This window comes from Antechinus flavipes, chromosome 3 (assembly GCF_016432865.1).
Source record: "Antechinus flavipes isolate AdamAnt ecotype Samford, QLD, Australia chromosome 3, AdamAnt_v2, whole genome shotgun sequence".
Lineage (NCBI taxonomy): Eukaryota > Metazoa > Chordata > Mammalia > Dasyuromorphia > Dasyuridae > Antechinus > Antechinus flavipes.
The window spans coordinates 556,437,858-556,457,564 of NC_067400.1; the positions used below are offsets into that span (position 1 = coordinate 556,437,858).

General features: G+C 33.5%; 1 protein-coding gene across 1 annotated transcript; it reads right to left on the reverse strand.

Annotated features, from left to right (window-relative positions):
• Window positions 1-268: 268 nt before the first annotated feature.
• LOC127555322 (olfactory receptor 52Z1P-like) lies at window positions 269-1,228 on the reverse strand. Its single transcript, XM_051987550.1, has one exon. The coding sequence runs from the start codon at window positions 1,226-1,228 to the stop codon at window positions 269-271; it is 960 nt and encodes a 319-aa protein (XP_051843510.1).
• Window positions 1,229-19,707: the final 18,479 nt, after the last annotated feature.

The following is a 19,707-nucleotide window of genomic DNA, read 5'->3' on the forward strand; positions in this document are numbered from 1 at the left end:
AACTTGATTTGCTATTTCTCTGATTGTAAGAAAATCATGGAGATTATATTAATAATTCAGATTAAACTTTAAAATGTAATGTCTTTCCCCCACAGAAAATCAGCTGTTAAACATTTAACAGCACAATACTGTTCATAATAGAGGAGCCTGAAACAATTTGTTGATATTTTATAAATTTTATTTGTTTAGTCTCTTTCTCTCTCCACTTTACCACTAACTCAAATTCTTCTGTCAGGCATAGCTAGTATCAAAATCTTTTCATTATATTTTAACAACATGTCCTAGTGGCAGAGAAAACCTGAATTGCCCTGTCCTGAATCTGCTTTGTCTTTACTCCATAAATGATGGGATTGAGCATGGGAGGTACCACCACATAGAGGTTGGCCACTAAAATATGGATGTGCCGGGGAATGGTATGGCCTCCAAAGCGGTGAGCAAAGAAAGAAAAGAAGGCTGGAGTATAGAACATGAGGATCACACAGATATGGGAGCCACAGGTGTTAAGAGCCTTGAGCCTGGCAGACCAGGAAGGTATGTTGAAGACAGCATGAAGGATCAATGAATAGGAAATAATGATGAGCAGGACATCCAAACCTGTGGACACCAGGGCTATAGTTAAGCCATAGATAATGTTGATTTTGATGTTGTCACAGGCCAACCTAGCTATGCCCATGTGTTCACAGTAGGAGTGGCGAATGATAGTTTGTCCACAATAAGTAAGCCGATACACCAGAAAGATGAAAGGAAAGCAGATTAGAAAACCTCTAACCACAGCTGCTACTCCAATCTTTCCAATGACTGAGGGAGTCAGGATGGTGGTATATCTCAATGGGTAACAGATAGCTACATAGCGATCAAATGCCATAGCCAACAGAATGGCTGATTCTGCTGCAAAGATGCAGTGAATGAAGAACATTTGAGCCACACAACTACCAAATGAGATAGCTCCGTAATGGAACCAGAAAATGGACAGCATTTTGGGTGCTGTAGTTGTGGAGAGCAGGATATCTGCCAGGGCCAGCATAGAGAGGAACAAGTACATTGGTTCATGTAGGCTTCGCTCAGTTATAATAAGGAAGATTAAGAAGCTGTTGCCAATGATGGCTGTAAAATACATTAAACAAATGGGAATGGAAATCCAGATATGTGAGTCCTCCAGTCCTGGAATACCAATTAAAATGTACTTGATGTCTTGGAAGTTGGTGTCATTTCCTGGAGAGGATACCATATTCAACCATCTCCTTTAGACTTTGCCACCACAATGAAATAAAATAAGATTTATGACTCAATGCTGTATGGAGTACATGGTTGATTGATTCCTTCTTAGGGAGGATAGTAGATTCTTGTGGCATGTCCTACTATTTTAGAAGAAGAGAAAAAGGTATTAATCTGGATGGTATCTTCTTTTATTTTTTCAATTAAACATTATTTTTCTTTTCTTTTTGTTTTTAAATAAAAAATTCACCAATTATATATAAAATAATTTTAATATTCATTTTTTTAAAGTTTTGAGCTCCAAATTCTATAACTCTCCTCTCCCTGAAATGGTAAGCAATCTGATATAGCTTATGTATGTGCAATCATGTAACACATTTCCATAATAATCATTTTGTGAAAGAAAACTTAAAAAGAAAGGAAGAAAAGAAGGAAGGAAGGAAAGAAAGAAGGAAGGAAGGAAGGAAGGAAGGAAGGAAGGAAGGAAGGAAGGAAGGAAGGAAGGAAGGAAAGAAAAAATGCTTTGTTGTATATTCAGTCACATGTTTCTCCTTCTTTACAATGGATATTTGTGGCTATCAAAGTAAATATTCAACTGTGATTGTAAATTACCTAAAAGAGAAGCTACCAATTGACCAGGCATTCTTCTATCCTTTACCTAGTAGTGCCATTCATCTGTCCAAAACCATTTCCATGACTCTCAAATTATGTCATTGAATTCAAGTGGGATATTAATAAGAACCTCTCTTTTAACATGCAACAGGTCACCATCCAGCCATTTATTTCATAAATGTTGAGCTGAACTAAGTCAATGAGTTTTGTTATTTGGAATTCAAGGAATCTTGAGGGCATTGGCAAGTCATTAAGGAGTGTTAAGAAAATAACACAAAATTAACAGTCAATTCAAAAGATTGATTTCAATTAATAAGTTCTTTCAAAATTCAAAAAAATTCTAGCAAAAAAATTAATAGATCATTCTTATGTCATTAAGTAGAATTTTAGAATTTCAAAGAAAAATAGAATTGTTAACTTGAAGTCAGAAAACACGAGTTCACAAAAAATCTGTAGGACTCAGCTTTTCCATCCATAAAATGATAAGCTTGTATTAGATGAATTCAAAATGCTCTTTGAGCTCTAAAGCTATGGTTAAATAAACTGGAACCGCTAAAGATTATCAGAGATGATGTGACACAATCAACTTGAATAGGAATCCTTTCTACAAGCAAGAGATTATCTACATGTCAGATTTTTGGAGAAGGGACAAGTTAACAAAACAGATTATCAAGAATGAGAAAATAGAATAGAATATGAAACATGTTAGGAGAAAAACAATAGATCTGGAGAACAGATCAAGAAGAGAAAATATAAGCATAATTGAACTGCCAGAAAAGTTGTGACCAAAAAGAGAACCTCGATGCAATAATGAAGGATATAATCCAAGAAAATTGTTCTGAAGTGATAGAACATGATGGAAAAGTAGAAATAGAAAAAAAAAAAAAAAACCTCAAAGAAACCCTTTGTTAAAACACACAGAGATATTATTGTCAAATCTTGAAAACTCAAGATGAAAGAGAAAATTGTGCAAGAAACAAGAAAAAAATTCAAATCCACTAGAGCTACAATTAGAATTATACAAGACTTATCAGCAGTTACCATAAAAAACCACAGGTCCTGAAATCATATCTACTGACAATCAAAAGAACTAGTCCTGTAGCCAAAAATATTGCAGATTTTGCAGATTGCAAAAAACTTCCAGATTTTCAGGACTTTCTATCAACTGAACCCAAATTTAACAAAAAACTTCTAATAGTCAATATCAAAATCAATTTTAAGGAAGTCAACATGGACAAACTGTTTTTTTTTTACATGAAAAATATATACTATATGTTTAACATCAACAATAGAGTAGCTCAAAAGAAAAATTAGCAGAATTAAGGTAAAAATAGTAATTGTTATACAAATGAGATGCCGAGGAAGAATTAGACACAGAGGCATTGGAGAGGGAGGAAGACTCATAGTCTGAAATCTGCGAAACAATTTTTAGAGCCAATGTTTCTGACAAAGGATTCATTTCTAAATGTATAAAGAAGTGACTCAAATTTATAAGAAGACAAGTCATTCCCCAATTGATAAATGGTTAAAGGAAATGGACAATTTTCAAATGAAGAAATTAAAGCCATCTATAACCATGTGAAAAAAAAATGTTCTTAATCACTTGATTAGAGAAAAACAAATTAAGACAACTTTGGGGTAGCACTTCATATGTTTCAGATTAGCTAAGATTACAGGAAAAGAAAACAATATATATTTGAGGGAATGATGGAAAACTGGGACATCAATGCTATGTTGATGGAGTTTTGTAATCATCTAACCATTCTGGAGAGCAATTTGGCCCAAAGGGCTATTAAAGGATGCATATCCTTTGATCTAGCAGTTTCGTTACTGATTCTGTATCTCAAAGAGATCATAAGAGAGAACAAAGGAGATACATATGCAAAAATGTTTGTATCAGTCTTTTTTGTAGTGACAAGGTACTGGCAACTGAATGGATGCACATCAGTTGGGGAATGACTGAATAAGTTGCAGTATATTAATGTAATGAAATATTATTGTTCTATTAGAAATGATAACCAGACTAATTTCAGAAAAGCCTGGAAAGTCTTACATGAACTAATGCTAAGTGGAATGACAACTAAAAGAATCTTGTACGCAGTAATAATAAGGTGATCCCGAATCGTTATTGTGATTGGCAGAAAGAAACTGAAGTACTGATAAAAAAAATTAAATTGTTCCCTGCGATGGGAAGGAAGAAGGCTCTGATAGAGATAAGTTTAATTCTGTTATATTAGTCTTTGTGGAGGTAATTCAATCAGAAATTCAAGTTATGTAAAGTCCTTGAGGCTAAATTTTCCCTATAAAACAACTGATGGACCACAGCTTCACTACTGCCCTCCTTTAGGTCATTCCACCACAGGCACTCTGCCTCTTGGTGTATTTTCTCTTACTGCTGCCCCAAGCCATATGATATATTTCCTAACTGCACCAAATTCTTTTGGGGTGCTAAATTCCTTCAGCATTTAGCTGCCAACTAATGATATGCTGCAACTTCATGGTGTGCTCTCTTTCTACTGGCTAATCATGAACGCCACTAAATAATTTTTCTTTCATATGCTCTTCCACTCAGCTTCACTTTTGAATTTCCTAGTGTCTATTGTATCCTTTCATTTTGTCTGTAACCTTTTCTAAATAAATCTATCTTTTGCCAAAGGGAATGACTATTGTGAATTCTTCATATGACTAAACTCCAATTTTTGGTGGCTACCATCATCTGGTGACTACATCAGTCATATCAGTAACAAGATTGTGATGATCAATAGTGATGGACTTGGCTCCTTTCAATAATGCAGTGATTCAATGCAATCCCAATAGACTTTTGAAATGGAAAATGCCATCTGCATCTAGAAAGAACTATGGAAACTAAATGTGGATCAAAACATAATATTTTCACCTTTAAGGGTTTGTTTGCTTGCTTGCTTGGTTTCTCAAGTTTTTTTTTTCCCTTTTGTTCTGATTTTTCTAGCACAATGTGACAAATATGGAAATATGTTTAAAAGAATTGAACATATTTAATCTACAGCAGATTGCTTGCAGTCTGGGGGAAATAAAGGACAGAAGGAGATGTTTGGAACATGTTAAAAACACACTCTCTCTCTGTACACACACACACACACACACACACACACACACATTATATATATATTTGGAAAAATAGAATATTATTGAAATATGAAAATAAAATTTAGAAAAAAGGGAATCTTTTCTACAAAGTCCCAACATTGTGATCTTCCAGTCTTTGCTTAAATATCTTCCTGATGGAAAACTTGGTAATTCCACAAAATTACTCCATTACATTATTGAATAGTTCTAGTTGTTAGGAAGTACCATTTTTCTTTATTAGAAAATAAAATAAAATCTTTCAGTAACTTTTACCATTTGATCTTGGCTTTTTCATCTGTAGCTAAGATGACCAAATCTAAACTTTCATCATCATGGCAGTCCTTCAGCTATTTGAATGCAATGCTCACATATCTCTTATGCCTTCTTTATACCTCATCATGATACTAATTCCCCTTCCCCATTCTTATTGGCCTATTCTGGATCTGCTTGAGAGAAATCAATATTCTCTCTTATATTTAATAATTAACTATTGCATTAGAACCATGGTTTTTTTCCCTTATCTACCTTGTCATCCAGAAAACAACTAGTGTGGGAAATCTCTCTTGAAGATTTACCAAGATTAAGCTCTAATCAGATAGTAAAAGAAACTCCTTCTCATTGTGTTTGCTCAGATAGACCTGGAAAAATGGTTGATTCTCCCTATTATCAAGATAGGTGATATGGAAAGATCTCCCTTTGATCAAGAATTCAGTGACCCAAGCCAGGTACTCCAAGACCTTCTCTCTCTCTCTCTCTCTCTCTCTCTCTCTCTCTCTTTCTCTCTCTCTCTCTCCCCTGAGGCAATTGGGGTTAAATGACTTTCCTAGAATTACACAGCTAGAAAGTGTTAAGTGTCTGAGGTCATATTTGAACTCAGGTTTTCCTGACTTCAGAGCTGGTGCTCTATCCACTACACCACCTAGCTATCCATCAAGATCTTAACATAGCCCATACCTCTCGATATTTTAACCAATCTGAATTGATTGCCACCCCTCAGGAACACCTCCTCTTCAAAAGATATATAAATCACCACCACAATTAGGGTATTCGTTCTAAGAAATATGGCCAAGTGACCCTAATTTTATTAATAACCTGCTGGCATTATTAATAAAATTACTAAATTATGCAGAAACTACGTCTCTGAAATATTATTAATCAGTTCACAAAGCTTTTTTATTTCCTTGCCCCTGTGCCCACCACCTTTCTGGAAGAGAAATTAAGGCAAGTGAATATAATCATCCTGCCTTTTCTTTCTCATATTTTGATGTGATGTACAATCAAATCTGTGCTCATTGTGTCCATAAAACATGGTATCAAAGCAGAAAATAAGTTTTACTTGCTATTTTCAGGTGTTGTGCTTTATGTCAGAAGGTACCGCTGTCACTATCCCTCATTTGAGTTCCTCCATTCTTAATAAGAGTCATTATGATTCCAGCCATAGACCTTCTGTAGGCCCTGATTTTCCTAGCTTTCCTGCTCCTTGTTGCTCTCATTCTTTCCCTATTTCTCTTCCCCTACCTGAAACAAATATATGACTGTTCCCCATACCTTTTCTGTTGAAGAACATTTCCCTAAAAACACTAGCCTGCCTTACCTTTGCCATGAATGCAGAGAAAGGCAAAGAAGTCAGTCAGGGAAGGAGACAAAAAAAAGTGAATGTTCATATTCCAAGATTTTTTTATAGTACCTACCACATTCTCCCTTAAGACTTCATTCAATCCTAAGCTATATTTTTATCTCCCTGTTCAAAATTGGCTCATGAAGGCTGACACCCATGGGTCTAAACCCATAAACATTTCCTCTTTATTCTTTTCTTTTCTACATGTTCTGGTCCCAATGATAAACATTAACTTTAAGCCATAGATTCCTATATTAAATAATCCTGCTCACAAATAAATTTGTTTATAGGTAGGTGACCACAATAACAAAAATATTCATAGCTATGGTAGATGTGAACGCACACTGACATAGGATTAAAAGATCTCACACATACACAGAAACACACACACACACACACACTCACATACACATATCCTAATTAGAACTTGAAGTATGGAGTATCAAAGAATGGTTGTATGTGGCAAAATAGTTTTCAAATTGTTATGCCTGATTTTTAATCTCTTGCTATTTGGCTAATGAATCATGAATCACCATCAGGAGATATACACAGACCAAAATTTTTAGTTCTCTTCTTCCCTATACTTTGAGGAGCTCAGGAATTTCAAAGACATCTTGCAGCACCCCAGAAAATTAGTGATAAAAGGATCAAAGATAGTGAAAAATTCCTGTAGAGGGATCATGTCAAGTATCATTATTTGACTTCTCTTGATTATAAAAATCCCTCAAATATAATGTTAGCACTTAGTATTTTTTACCATATATTGTTCCAAAAAAAAAAAAGAAAGAAAAATATTCATCCACCCAGATGTTTCCAAAGATCATATCCAAAAATGGAAACATATTAAATAATTTTATAATATTGAGTAATATCCCTGATTTTAAAAAAAATTCCCCTTAAAAGACCTATAATTTGAGCCTCAAGAATACCTGTGTAATACCGCCTAGATCACTTACATGCTCTGAGCCTCATTCCTAAATTAAGAGTAAAATTTAGGCAAGCTGCATTGCAGTATAGTTATGAAGAATCTCATCTTTAAATTTCTCTATGTTACCATTTTGAAGCTACACAGAAACCTCTGTTGCCATTTTGTCTTTTAAATATTCTCTAATGTCACCATTCAATAATTACTTCTTCCTCTTGTACTCTTTCTTTTTTACTTTATTTTTAATTGTGTATAGTTGTCCCATTCTAGGAAAAGTAATAAGTGTATAAAGTAACCTTTAAGTTATGTATGTAAAGGTGACTTTTAAGGGACTCATCATTTGTCTAGTCACATCTACTTCATTGATATTTCACTTGTCTGGTACATAGTACTTATACTAGTTCTAAAAGAATGAATTAATGATGTTAAATCTGACTAATTGCTAAAACTATAGAATACTAAGATGTATAAAAGGATGGGTAACATACTAGTCTTCAATAATTTGTGTGTAAAGAATAAAAAGATTTTATATTGATTATTTGAGAAATATAGAACCTGGCACTATTGTATGATTATGAAATAAATATAATTTTCCTGTTATAGAAAGAAAATAAAAATATATTCACTAACCACAAACTAAATAGACTCATTCCTAGATAGGATTCAGAAGCTGAACACAATGACAAGAACAATGAAAGAATGGATTTCACAAATTCATTAAAGAATCTCAGTGTTTCTCTGTGTGTCTCTCCTTTCTATTCTTCTTACTAGGCAGACCACTTGGCTAATTAGGGTCTTTAATTCTATCTGCTTTTGTGTAGAAAAAAATGATAAAAGATAACATATTCTTTTCTACTATGAATGACTGTGATGAGTAAGAAGAAATAAAGACTAAAGTCTGACCTCTATTATGATTTTCTATTGAAAAAATAATTTTAGACAATAGATAATTTTTTGCATTGTCACATGGGATTACAAATAATGGTAAAGAAGCATCCTGAAAAGGATCAGATTTAGAAATACTTTAGTCAATTTTAGTATGCTGTTCATCAACTTTTCATAAAAATTCAGTGATATTTCATGTGCAAAAGGCATAAGCTCAGCTTGAGGCTAGAAGGGCTGGATACTATGGTTGTTGTTGAGATGTTGGAAGAAGAGAACAGAGAAATAGCAGGGAATTAGAGAAGATACTAAGTGGATTTATAAGTGCCCAATGAGTTGTTAGAAAAGCCAAATGTGTTTTAACTAAGTTGAACAGTGGAAGTATCAGTTTGAAAACAAAACAAAACAAAACAAAAGAACAACCTATTCATCAAAGAATTTAAATGAACAGATCCTGAAACAAAAAGAAAATTCTGAAGTTTAGAGTTCCAGAGTTAAGAATTGTCTCAGATGAATGGATTTTCTTCCTTTATGTATATTTGGGCTAATTTTCTGTATGTGCCTATCTTCCTTTCAAATACTGAGTGTATTGCATAATATATATACATATATGTATATGTGTGTATATGTGTATGTGTATGTGTGTGTGTTTGTGTGTGTATAACCCTTGTGTTAATCTTATTAAACTAGATGTGTTATCATTTGTACTGCTTTTACCTTATATTTAAATAAATGATTGTGATTGTATTATAATGTGCTCAAACTTTCTGTTCTCCTGACCAACAAGGTAGAAGATTAGACATTTTGTCCAGTCCCTACAAACTTTCAATAATTCCCCAGAAAAAGAATTAAAATAAAAAAGCAAAGTAATTTCTCCAAAAGTCAAAAATTTAAGAAGTCTAATAGGTAAACATATGGTGAATAATGAAAAAAGAAAAATAATTCCTTACCTCTGGAAAAAATATTCAGCATTCCTTTGCTCTAACCGATCATTTTAAAAAAAGATGGAGAAAGAGAAAAACCAAGAGTTAAAACAAACAAATCACAATAGATGAATCACTAAGATTTTTTTCTAAAAGTATACAAGGAGCTAAAAATGCCCAAGGACACAAATGCTAGAGGAAAGAATTTAAAACACTGTAATCACATAGACCTCTTTAAAGTGATTTGATGTTTTTGTGAGACTAATCAGCATAATGGGGAAGTGCATAAAATGGAAGTTAGAAGAAAAGGGTGAAATAAAAAAAAAAGAAGAAGAAAAGGGTGAATTATTGAGGTACTATAATGAAGTCAAAGGAAAACAATAATGGAAAATAACACTTATAATCTCTTAAGAATAAGAAGGACTAAAAGAGTATTAGTGAGATGCAATGTCAGAAATTGAAGTAGGAGAAAAGAATAGGGAAAATCTTTAATCAGGGGGAAGGATGGTATTAAAAACTCTGTTATATTAGGCAGAGATATATTCTGTATGAACTTTACAAAGATTATAACATTATATAGTACTTGGGTTGGAGCCAAGACAATGAAGTAAAGCCAGGAAGCAGCTGAAGCTCTCCCTCAAAAACCCCATGAAACCAAGCCTTTTGTACAAAATCTGAAGGAATAAAACCATTCTCCAGTTCAAGAAAGATTGGAAAAACTTCAAGAAAGGTCAGTCAGGTAAAAAGAGTATTCAGCCTTGCTCAGATAGACTCTAGGAAAGGAATACAACTTTTTCTTGGCAGTACATGGCACCTACACAAAAATTGCCATATATTAGGGAATAAAAAAATTAGTCAAATGCAGAAAGCCAGAAATAGTAAATGCTTCCTTTTCATACAGCAATGCAATAAAAATTATATTCAACAAAGGGCCAGGAAAAGATATACTAAAAACCAGTTGGAAATTAAATAATCTAATTCTAATAAATGAGTGGATAAAAAAACAAATCACAGAAACAATCCATAATTTCATCCAAGAGAATGATAACAACAAGATAACATATGAAAACGTATATCTCTAGCTACAGGAATAAAATAGAAAAAGAGCAGATCAATAAATGGAGCATGCAATTAAAAAAAGTTTAAAAAAATTAAAAATCCCCAATTAAATACCAAATTAGAAATTCTGAAACTCAAAGGAAAGATTAATAAAACTGAAATTAAATAAACTATTGAATAATAAAACAAGAGATTGTTTTATGAAAAAATCAACAAAATAGATAAACCTTTGATTAATTTGATTAGAAAAAAGAAAGAAAAAATCACCAGTATCAAAAGTGAAAAGGATTAGTTTAAATTAAAGCAATAACAGGAGCTATTTTGCCCAATTGTATGTCAGCAAATTCTACAATCTAACCAAAATCAAGGAATATTTACAAAAATATAAATTGCCCAGATTAACAGAAGAGAAAATAAATTACTTAAATAGAGCCATTCTAGAATTGAAAGAGCTATTAATGAACTACCTAAGAAAGAATCTCCAGGGCCATATGGATTCACAAGTGACTTCAACCAAACATTTAAAAAACAATTAATTCCAATAATATGTAAACTATTTTGAAATATAGATAAAGGAGAAGTACTGCCAAATTCCTTCTCTGACACAAACATCTCACTAGGATACATAAACCAGGAAAAGTCAAAACAAAAAAATAAACATATATATAACAATCTTCCTAATGAATATTGATGCAAGAATTTTAAATAAAATTCTAACAAAGAGATTATAACAATTTATCAGCTGAATAATACACAATAATACAGAATAATGCATAATGAATCTAAGTGAGATTTATACCAGGAATGTAGGGCTGTTTCAATACCAGGAAAAATATTACCATAATTGAATATATCAATATCAAAATCAATAGCAATCACATCATAATCTCAATAGATGTAGAAAAAAACTTTTGACAAAATACAGCATCAATTTCTATTTAAAACATTAGAGAGCACAGGGATAAAGAGAGCTTTCCTTAAAATAATAAGCAGTATAGATTTAAAACCAACAGTAAGCATTATTTGTAATGGAGACAAGCTGGATGCATTCCCAATAAGATCAGTGGTGAAAAAAAAGTTGCCTATTATTACTGCTAGTACTCAGTATTTTACTAGAAATGTTGCCTTTAGCAATAAGGGGGAAAAAAAGGAATTAGAATAGGCAATGAGGAAATAAAACTATCACTTTTTGCAGATGATATGATAATATAGGTTAGAGAATTCTGGAAATCATCCAAAAGTCTACTGGAAAATTTAGCAGCTTTAGCAATTTTGCAGGATATAAAATAAATCCACGCAAAAATGAGCATTTCTATATATTACTGACAAAGTCCATCATCAAGAGATAGAAAGAGAAATTCCATTTAAAATAACTATAGACAAAATAAAATATTTTAGGGTCTACCTGTCAAGACAAACCAAAGAACTATATGAAAACAATTACAAAACACTTCTCATGCAAATAAAGTCAAATCTAAACAATTGAAAAAATTGGCTCATGACTATATCAAGTTAATATAATAACAATGACAATTCTGCCTACATCGATCTACTCATTCTGGAGGAAGAGGGAGAGAGAGAATCTAAATCCTAGTGGGTAAAAGAGATTTTTAATTTTTTGGCATATACTAGGTAGTTGCAAGTCACAATTAAAGTCTGTCATTTATTTGCCATGTATTGAAAATAAGCCACACTTTAACTTTCTGAAGTGTATGATTTGAAATAGCAATTTAGTATTTATTTATTTAAAATGAGTATTGTTATCACTTTTGACCACTTAGGAAAGACATTTACAAATAGATTTTTTTTTACCTGAGGACACTTTTGAATTAGGGGTTAGTATTTCTATTGGTTTTACCAGGATTAAGAGGAGGAGTTCTATATCTGTCTAATTTTTTTACTCTATACATAACTACTAAAAATAGAGAATTCTTATATACAACATAACATAATATAAATTGTTTGCATATAAAATTGTGAAAATAATAGTAAACATTTGTTAAAAATCTACTATGTATCAGACACTATGGATACAACTATCAAAAAAAAAGAAAAGAAAAGAAAAAACAGTCTATGCACTCAAGGAATTTATGATCTACTGAAGAGAGACAACACACATTCAAAAATATGAAAAGGTAGGAAAGAATTTTGGATGGGCACCCAGTAGAAAAGTTAAAAACAAAATGAATGCATTCAGCATACATATATACATTTCAATATGGTACTTTCAAAGGAATCCTGCCTGGTTGGTTCCTTAGTCTTATATACATCTTCTTTTCAGTGTTTCCTTGGCCTTCTTTACATCTATTAAAATAATTCCTTTATCTCCCTTCACTTTCAAATTTTTGTCCTTTTGAAATAAAAAGAAAAACAAAATTCTTAGAATAGCTAAGTTTAGGCAAACAAATACACATTACCTATTTCCAAATATGTGTTTCCTATTCTTCACCCCGAGTCTGAGCTTAGAGGTCACTTATTTCATCAACTATCCACTAGTGTTGTGGTTGATTATTGATTGCATCCAGGTACTTAAATTTTTCAAATCATTTTTCTGGACAATTTTATTATATAAACTCTTTTTCTTTGTTCTCACCATATTATTTTTTAATTTATAAAAGTCTTCTTAGGTTCTTTTGAAACCATCACTTTAATATATATGCCAATTTGTATTAAGGCACTCCTGAATTAATAAGCAAATCCTTATTTTAAAATTCTTTGCTTCAGTAAGGAAAAGTATAATAAAGATTTTCGTACATATATTTCTTTTTCAAGATATCTGAAAGGTAATTGGAAAGGTAATTGGAGATTGGGACAAAATACATAGATTTAAATATTAGCTTAGACATTATAATTAAATCCATTGAAAGTGATGAGATCACCAAGTGAAGTCATATAGTGGGAAAAGAGAAAGGGGCCTATCAGTCAAGAACAAAATCTCAGACTTAAAAAGGTGTTTAGAAAGCATTTTATTTTCAGTTTAGCAGAGAAATTAGAGCCAGAAAAAGGTTTGGTTCCTCCTCTATAATATCTATTAAGTCTTAAATAGTGTTCAAAAAAGAGTATAAACACATGAACTGGCAGTGTGATTTACACACACACACACACACACACACACACACACACATACACACACATACATCAGCAGTAAAAACATTCAATAAAATTTGAGCAAAGCCAAAACACCAGCTATTATGTGGGCCCAAAACAAAGCAGAGAATCCTAGAAGCCATCAAGGTTAGGAAGTTTTAGAATTACCAAAATGATTTATAAAGATTGCTTCCCTTAATCTTCACTACATCTTTACAAAATAGATAATAAAATCATTATTTTCATTTCCATTTTTCAAAACACAAAGTAAGTCTTGCCCAAGGTTCTTTATGTACTTTTATGCACAAAGCTATATTTCAACTCAGAAATTCTGATCATAATTCATGAATTTTCCATTATGTCATACAAGCTTTGCCATGCCTTCTCCCTTAGATAAGTAGGTGGTAAGGCAAGGAAAGAAACAGTCAGGGAAGGAAAGAAGTAGCCACCTAAGGTTGTTGACCAGACTCAAATAAGGAAAAACAAAAATCATATGCATGTGTGTGTGAATGTGTATGTGTATGTTGGAATCCTAGGATTCTAACATCTCCCTTGAGTTATCACCTTGTTTCAAGTTGAGTTAACACTAGGATTATATTTTGGGAGGAAGGAAATAGTTTCATTGTATTCAGCTCTGATTAATCTGGGCCTGAAGTGTGTGATTTGCAATAGAAATTTAAGTATTTATTGATTTGAAATGAGTATTGTGCTCACTTCTGACCATTTAGGAAGGACATTTACAAACTGCAAATTGTCCAGAGTAAATTAAAAAGTCTTAAGAACATACCATAGGAATGCTAGTTGAAGGATTTGGGGTGATTTATCTGTTGAAAATATGATTTACAGAATTTCCAAGTAGCTGGATGGTTGTCCTAGGGAAGAAAGATGATGGCTTGTTTTGTTAAACTCCAAAGAGATAGTTCTAGGATCACTGTATGGAAGTTATAGGATAAATTTCAATATAAACAAAATCAATGGAAAATAAAACATCACTAAGAACTATTCAAAAGAAGAATGCATTTCCTTGGGAGATAGGAAATTCCCTTCACTGTGGTTTATCCTTTGATAACACAAAGGATGGCTGCCAACTTGATGAACATGGTGTATAGAACATTCTTGGCAAGGTTTCAGTTGCACTGCTATGCCTCCCTCCCAACTCTTTGACAATGTAGCTTCAATATGCTTGAAAGGCTGGATGTAATATGATGAAATTTAACATAGAAAAACGGAATATCCCATATTTGGGCCTAAAAATTTCAGGAAGAGGATGTTGGAAGTATGTGTATACACCAGCTTATGTAAAAAAAGGGAGTAGAACACCCTTTCCTAATTGAATATCAGAAGAATTTTTCATTCACTTTAGTCACCACATTAAGCCCTTTCAATAATGCCCAGATCCTTCATGTCTACAAAGCCCACATTTTCAAGATCAGTATTTTTGTTATGCCACAGTCTCCTTGAACTGTTCTACCTCACTTTCCCTGCATTAATTTCCCTGAATTATAGCTCCATTGTCCCAAGAGCTTTTATGCCCTCCCCCACTTTTTCCTGTCCATTAGGGCTGCACTACCTCCTCTAAACATTCCAAAAGATAAGACTATCTCGGATACCTAATTGACATCTTTACTTCTGTTTATTCAGACATCCTGACTCTGGCTTCTTAATAAGAATTTATAGTTTCCCCTACCCCATCCAGCTAGAACCAAATTTATGATCCTGAGACTTCCCACTTTTTGTTTCTCTTCTTACTAAGAGTCCTAAAAAAACAAAAAACAAAAAAAAAACAAAAAAAAAAAAAACAACAGCCTGGGATTCTCACATTCACCACTGGATACTTTGAGACAAGGGTCCTGTCCAGTTAATCAATTAAACTCTCCAATAAATAAAATATTAAAAACTCTCTAATCTCTATCTTGCATCAGTTTCTCTGGCATTACATTCTCACAGTTAGACTGTCTCTTACTAAGCTGTTGATCACCACTAAATCTCACTAACATATTTATACATACCATCTCTTGGCCCATGTGGAGAACCAGAGAATAGATCTTTTAAAGAATTGTGGAAGAGCATGGTCACTATATGTCAAGAACCAACCCAAAATCCAAACACTCTTTCAGAAAGAATTTTATTAAGTTCTGCAGCAAAGGAGGAGCCAGAAAAATCTTCATAATTGAGGTACCCCTCAGCCTCTATGAGTTTTATATAATATATGTTCAAACACAAGTACAAGGATGAGATACTGAATGGACTACTGGTAGGCCCTTTCCACAAAGGGGCAATTACCAGATAAGGCATGTAGGTTGCTTAATATGTATATCCCAAGTTAGGTCTAAAAGCTCAGTAAAAATTGTTTATGTTTTTTCAGTTACATATAACTTTTTGTGATCCCATTTAGGCTTTTCTTGGAAAAAATAGCAAAGTAGTTTGCTATTTCCTTCTCCAGCTTATTTTATAAATAAGGAAACTTATGCAAAGACAATTATTTGACTTGCCCGGTATCACACAGCTGATATCTGAGGCCATATTTGAACTCACAAAGATCCCATGATAAAATTTATATTTTAAAGCAAAACACAATCCCAGGGCAAGGTCCCAAATAGTAATTTCTGGTTCCTTGTAGAGTTCTGTGGTCAACAGAACGTACACAAACTACACATGCAAGGTTAAGCAATATCTAATCACTCCAGGCTAGATTCAAAGAATATAATAAATAATAAAGTTTTCTCCCACAATAGTTTATTGATATGAGTCAATGGATAGAGTATGGCTTTGGAGTCAGAAGACCTAGACTTTGAATCCTAGTTCTGTAAATTACTACTCATATAGTTTTCTTCAAGTCATTCCCTATCCCTGAGTGTCAAGGCTGGACTAGGTGATCCCATCCATTTCCATAGTCTCTACTCCTGTTGTCTATATAAATGAAAGGAGTGTCAATTCTGGATCCCTTTAATTATTAAAGATATTCTGGAATATGTGATAAGGCAGGGATTAGTAACCAGACTACATAAGCCCCAGTGGGGGGAGTTAAGGATATTTGCCCAACTGATAACTGTCTTCAGCTTGAGGAAGAACTGGCATTTAGAAGAAAAATTGTATTTCTTCTCCTTGATCACTGAAGATAGTAAGAGAAATAGGAAAAGGATATAGGGAAGTATATTTTACCTTCAAGATAAGAAAAAATAGTCCTAAAATAAATCTTAAAAAGATGGATGACAAGTCATACTATCATAAATTCTCAATCATTAGGATTTTCCAAACAGAGGCTAGAAGATTGCTATTCAGTTGTCTTTTAGTTGTGTCTGATGCTTCATGATCCAATTTGGAGTTTTCTTGGTAGAGATATTGTAGTGGTTTGCCATTTTTTTCTCCAAGTTATTTTTCAGTTAAGTAACTGATGCAATCAGGGATAAGTGACTTGGCCACAACCACCTAGCTAGTAAATATGTGATGCCAAATTTGAATTTAGGTGTTCTTGATTATGGACCTGTCTCTCTATCTTTTTAGCAACTTAGCTGCCCAGAAATTATGGTACCTAAACATATTAAAACTGAAAAAGAAAAACTGAGTTCTATTTCTGCATTGGGATTACATAATCCTGTCAGTCTTCTGAGATATGTGACTGATACTTTTAACACTTCTACTACTGGTTAAAGCTAAGGTCAAATCAAGTAAATTCCTAATCTATGTGTACTTCATTCCACCTCCTGTTAACTGTTCACAAATTTCCCAAAAATGACTCCTCTGACTTTAGGTGTCTTAGATTCTCCATATTAACCTGTTTTTTTCTCATACATTTTTCATCATCTCCATTCTCTCTTTTCAGAATCATATCCTTTTCTCACTTTTTTTGTCAGTTATCTAACATTTAATATTTCTTCCTTCTCACTCCCTAACCTGCCACTGACACAAGAAGAAACAAACAAAAATCAAAACTCTAATTTTTTTAAAGACCATACATAGGTGAGCAAAACAATTTTCCATACTGGCCTTGTTGAAATAAAAAAAAGTGTTCTTTTACACTTGTTACTATAAATGCTATCTTGGCCTTAACCCATTCGTTCCAGCACTGGTTTTTCCTTATAATAGTAATATTTTCAAAAATCACATTTGAATACTTAAGTAAACACCTTCAATGTAAAACACATAAACTAGGTGCTGTACTTTAACAGGTTCTCTTCTCAGAGAAAAAAAATATTAAGTGAGCAGTGTTTCATGGAATGCATGAAAGAAAGAGAACGAGAGGACTTTGCCTTTGATACTGTTAAGATGATTCTAATAGACAGAAAATGCAATTGTTCAGTGGCTTAAGAAATCTTACTAAGAATTGCATTAGGAAATTTAAATGGATAGGTTGAACCATAAACCAAACTATAACTGCAGGAGGGAAGAGCATAATTAGAAGTTAAATTTGAAGTTGAAGGAAGTTAAAAGGTTAAAGAAGTTAAAGGTTCCAATACAGAGGTCAATATTGTATTGTGCCTGGTTTTGAATGAGAAGAGTGATGTAATTAGTATAATAGAGGAAAGAAATACATACTTTGTTTGCTTACAGGCATGTCATTATCCCACAGGAAAGAGAAAACCTGTTGGAATCCTAGTGTTAACTCAACTTGAAACAAAGTGATAACTCAAGGGAGATCTTAGAATCCAGTTGTTAACTCAATGAATTGATACAATGCATGTGTTCACACCTTTAGAGAGCTCATATAAGCAAGAAGTATTTAAGTACTTATTGGAGTTCACATGTTTGGGAGATTTCAGGGTTTAGTATGAGATATCCGAATTCACACCTCCCTTGAAGCTCTTAGGGCCAGAGAGCACTCTGGGAGAAACCCATAATCCCATCTCTCAGAGGAGATCATATATAAAGCGGACAGAGGCTCAGTCGGGAGTTCAGCTGAAAAGATTCAGAGTGGAGGAGCATCAGTTCAGAAGAAGCCACAAATTGGAGTTGAGCTAGAGCCAGGAGTTACTTCGGAACATTCCCAGGGGTCAGAGAGGAGCACTCTGGGAGGAAGCCCACAAGTCCTCTCTCAGAGGCAAGAGACATTCATTCCATTTTCCACTTGGCTGGCTGGAGGCTGAAGGACAAACCTTTGGATTTGGAGACTTTCGGAGGGAGCTCTTGGAACCAAGCAGAGAGATAGGCCTCTAAGAAAAACTAACCAGGCTATATTGGAGACATTAAAAGATCAGAACTTTTAACACCTGGCTGCATTTGGGTGATTATTACTCTTAACTGAAACTAAGGCTGCCTCCAGAAAACCTCCCCAAGAAACCTGCTCCCAGAGAGAACCTTTATATTTTAAAGAAGAAAAACACCATAAAAACCCTAGCTCATAATAAGAGTAATTGAGCAAGGGCAGAGAGATCCAGGTGTGTGAACATTTCTTACTTTCTTTTAAAATGAGCCCTTACTGAGATACCACTACACACCTCTCAGATTGGCTAGGATGACAGGAAAAGATAATGATAAAGGTTGGATGGGGATGTGGGAAAACTGGGATACTGATACATTGTTGGTGGAATTGTGAATGCATCCAACCATTCTGGAGAGCAATTTGGAACTATGCTCAAAAAGTTATCAAACTGTGCATAACTTTTGATCCAGCAGTGTTTCTACTGGGCTTATATCCCAAAGAGATCTTAAAGAAGGGAAAGGAAAAGAAACCCCTATGTGCAAAAATGTTTGTGGCAGTCTTTTCATAGTGGCTCGAAACTGGAAATTGAAAGGATGCCCATCAATTAGAGAATGACTGAGTAAATTGTGCTATATGAATGTTATGGAATGTTATTGTTCTAATAAGAAATGACCAGCAGGATGATTTCAGAAAGGGCTGGAGAGATTTACATGACCTGATGCTGAGTGAAATGAGCAGAACCAGGCAATCATTATATACTTCAACAACAATACTGTATGAGGATGTATTCTTATGGAAATGGCTCTCTTCAATAATGAGATGAATTAAATGAGTTCCAATTGTTCAGTAATGAAGAGAACCAGCTACCCCAGCAAAAGAACTATGGGAAAAGAATGTGGATCAAGCATTTCCACTCCTTCTGTTATTGTCTGTTTGCATTTTTGTTTTCCTTCTCAGGTTATTTTTACCTTCTTTCTAAATCAGATTTTTCTTGTGCATCAAGATAACTATATAAATATGTATACTATATTGTATTTAACATATAATTTAGCATATTTAATATATATTGGTCTACCTGCCATCTGGGGGAGGGGGTGGTGGGAAGGAGGAGAAAAAATAGAACAGAAGGATTTTCAAGAGT

Excerpts from the sequence above, each read along its gene's own strand:
- LOC127555322 (XM_051987550.1), bottom strand. The coding sequence starts at position 1,228 with ATGGTATCCTCTCCAGGAAATGACACCAACTTCCAAGACATCAAGTAC.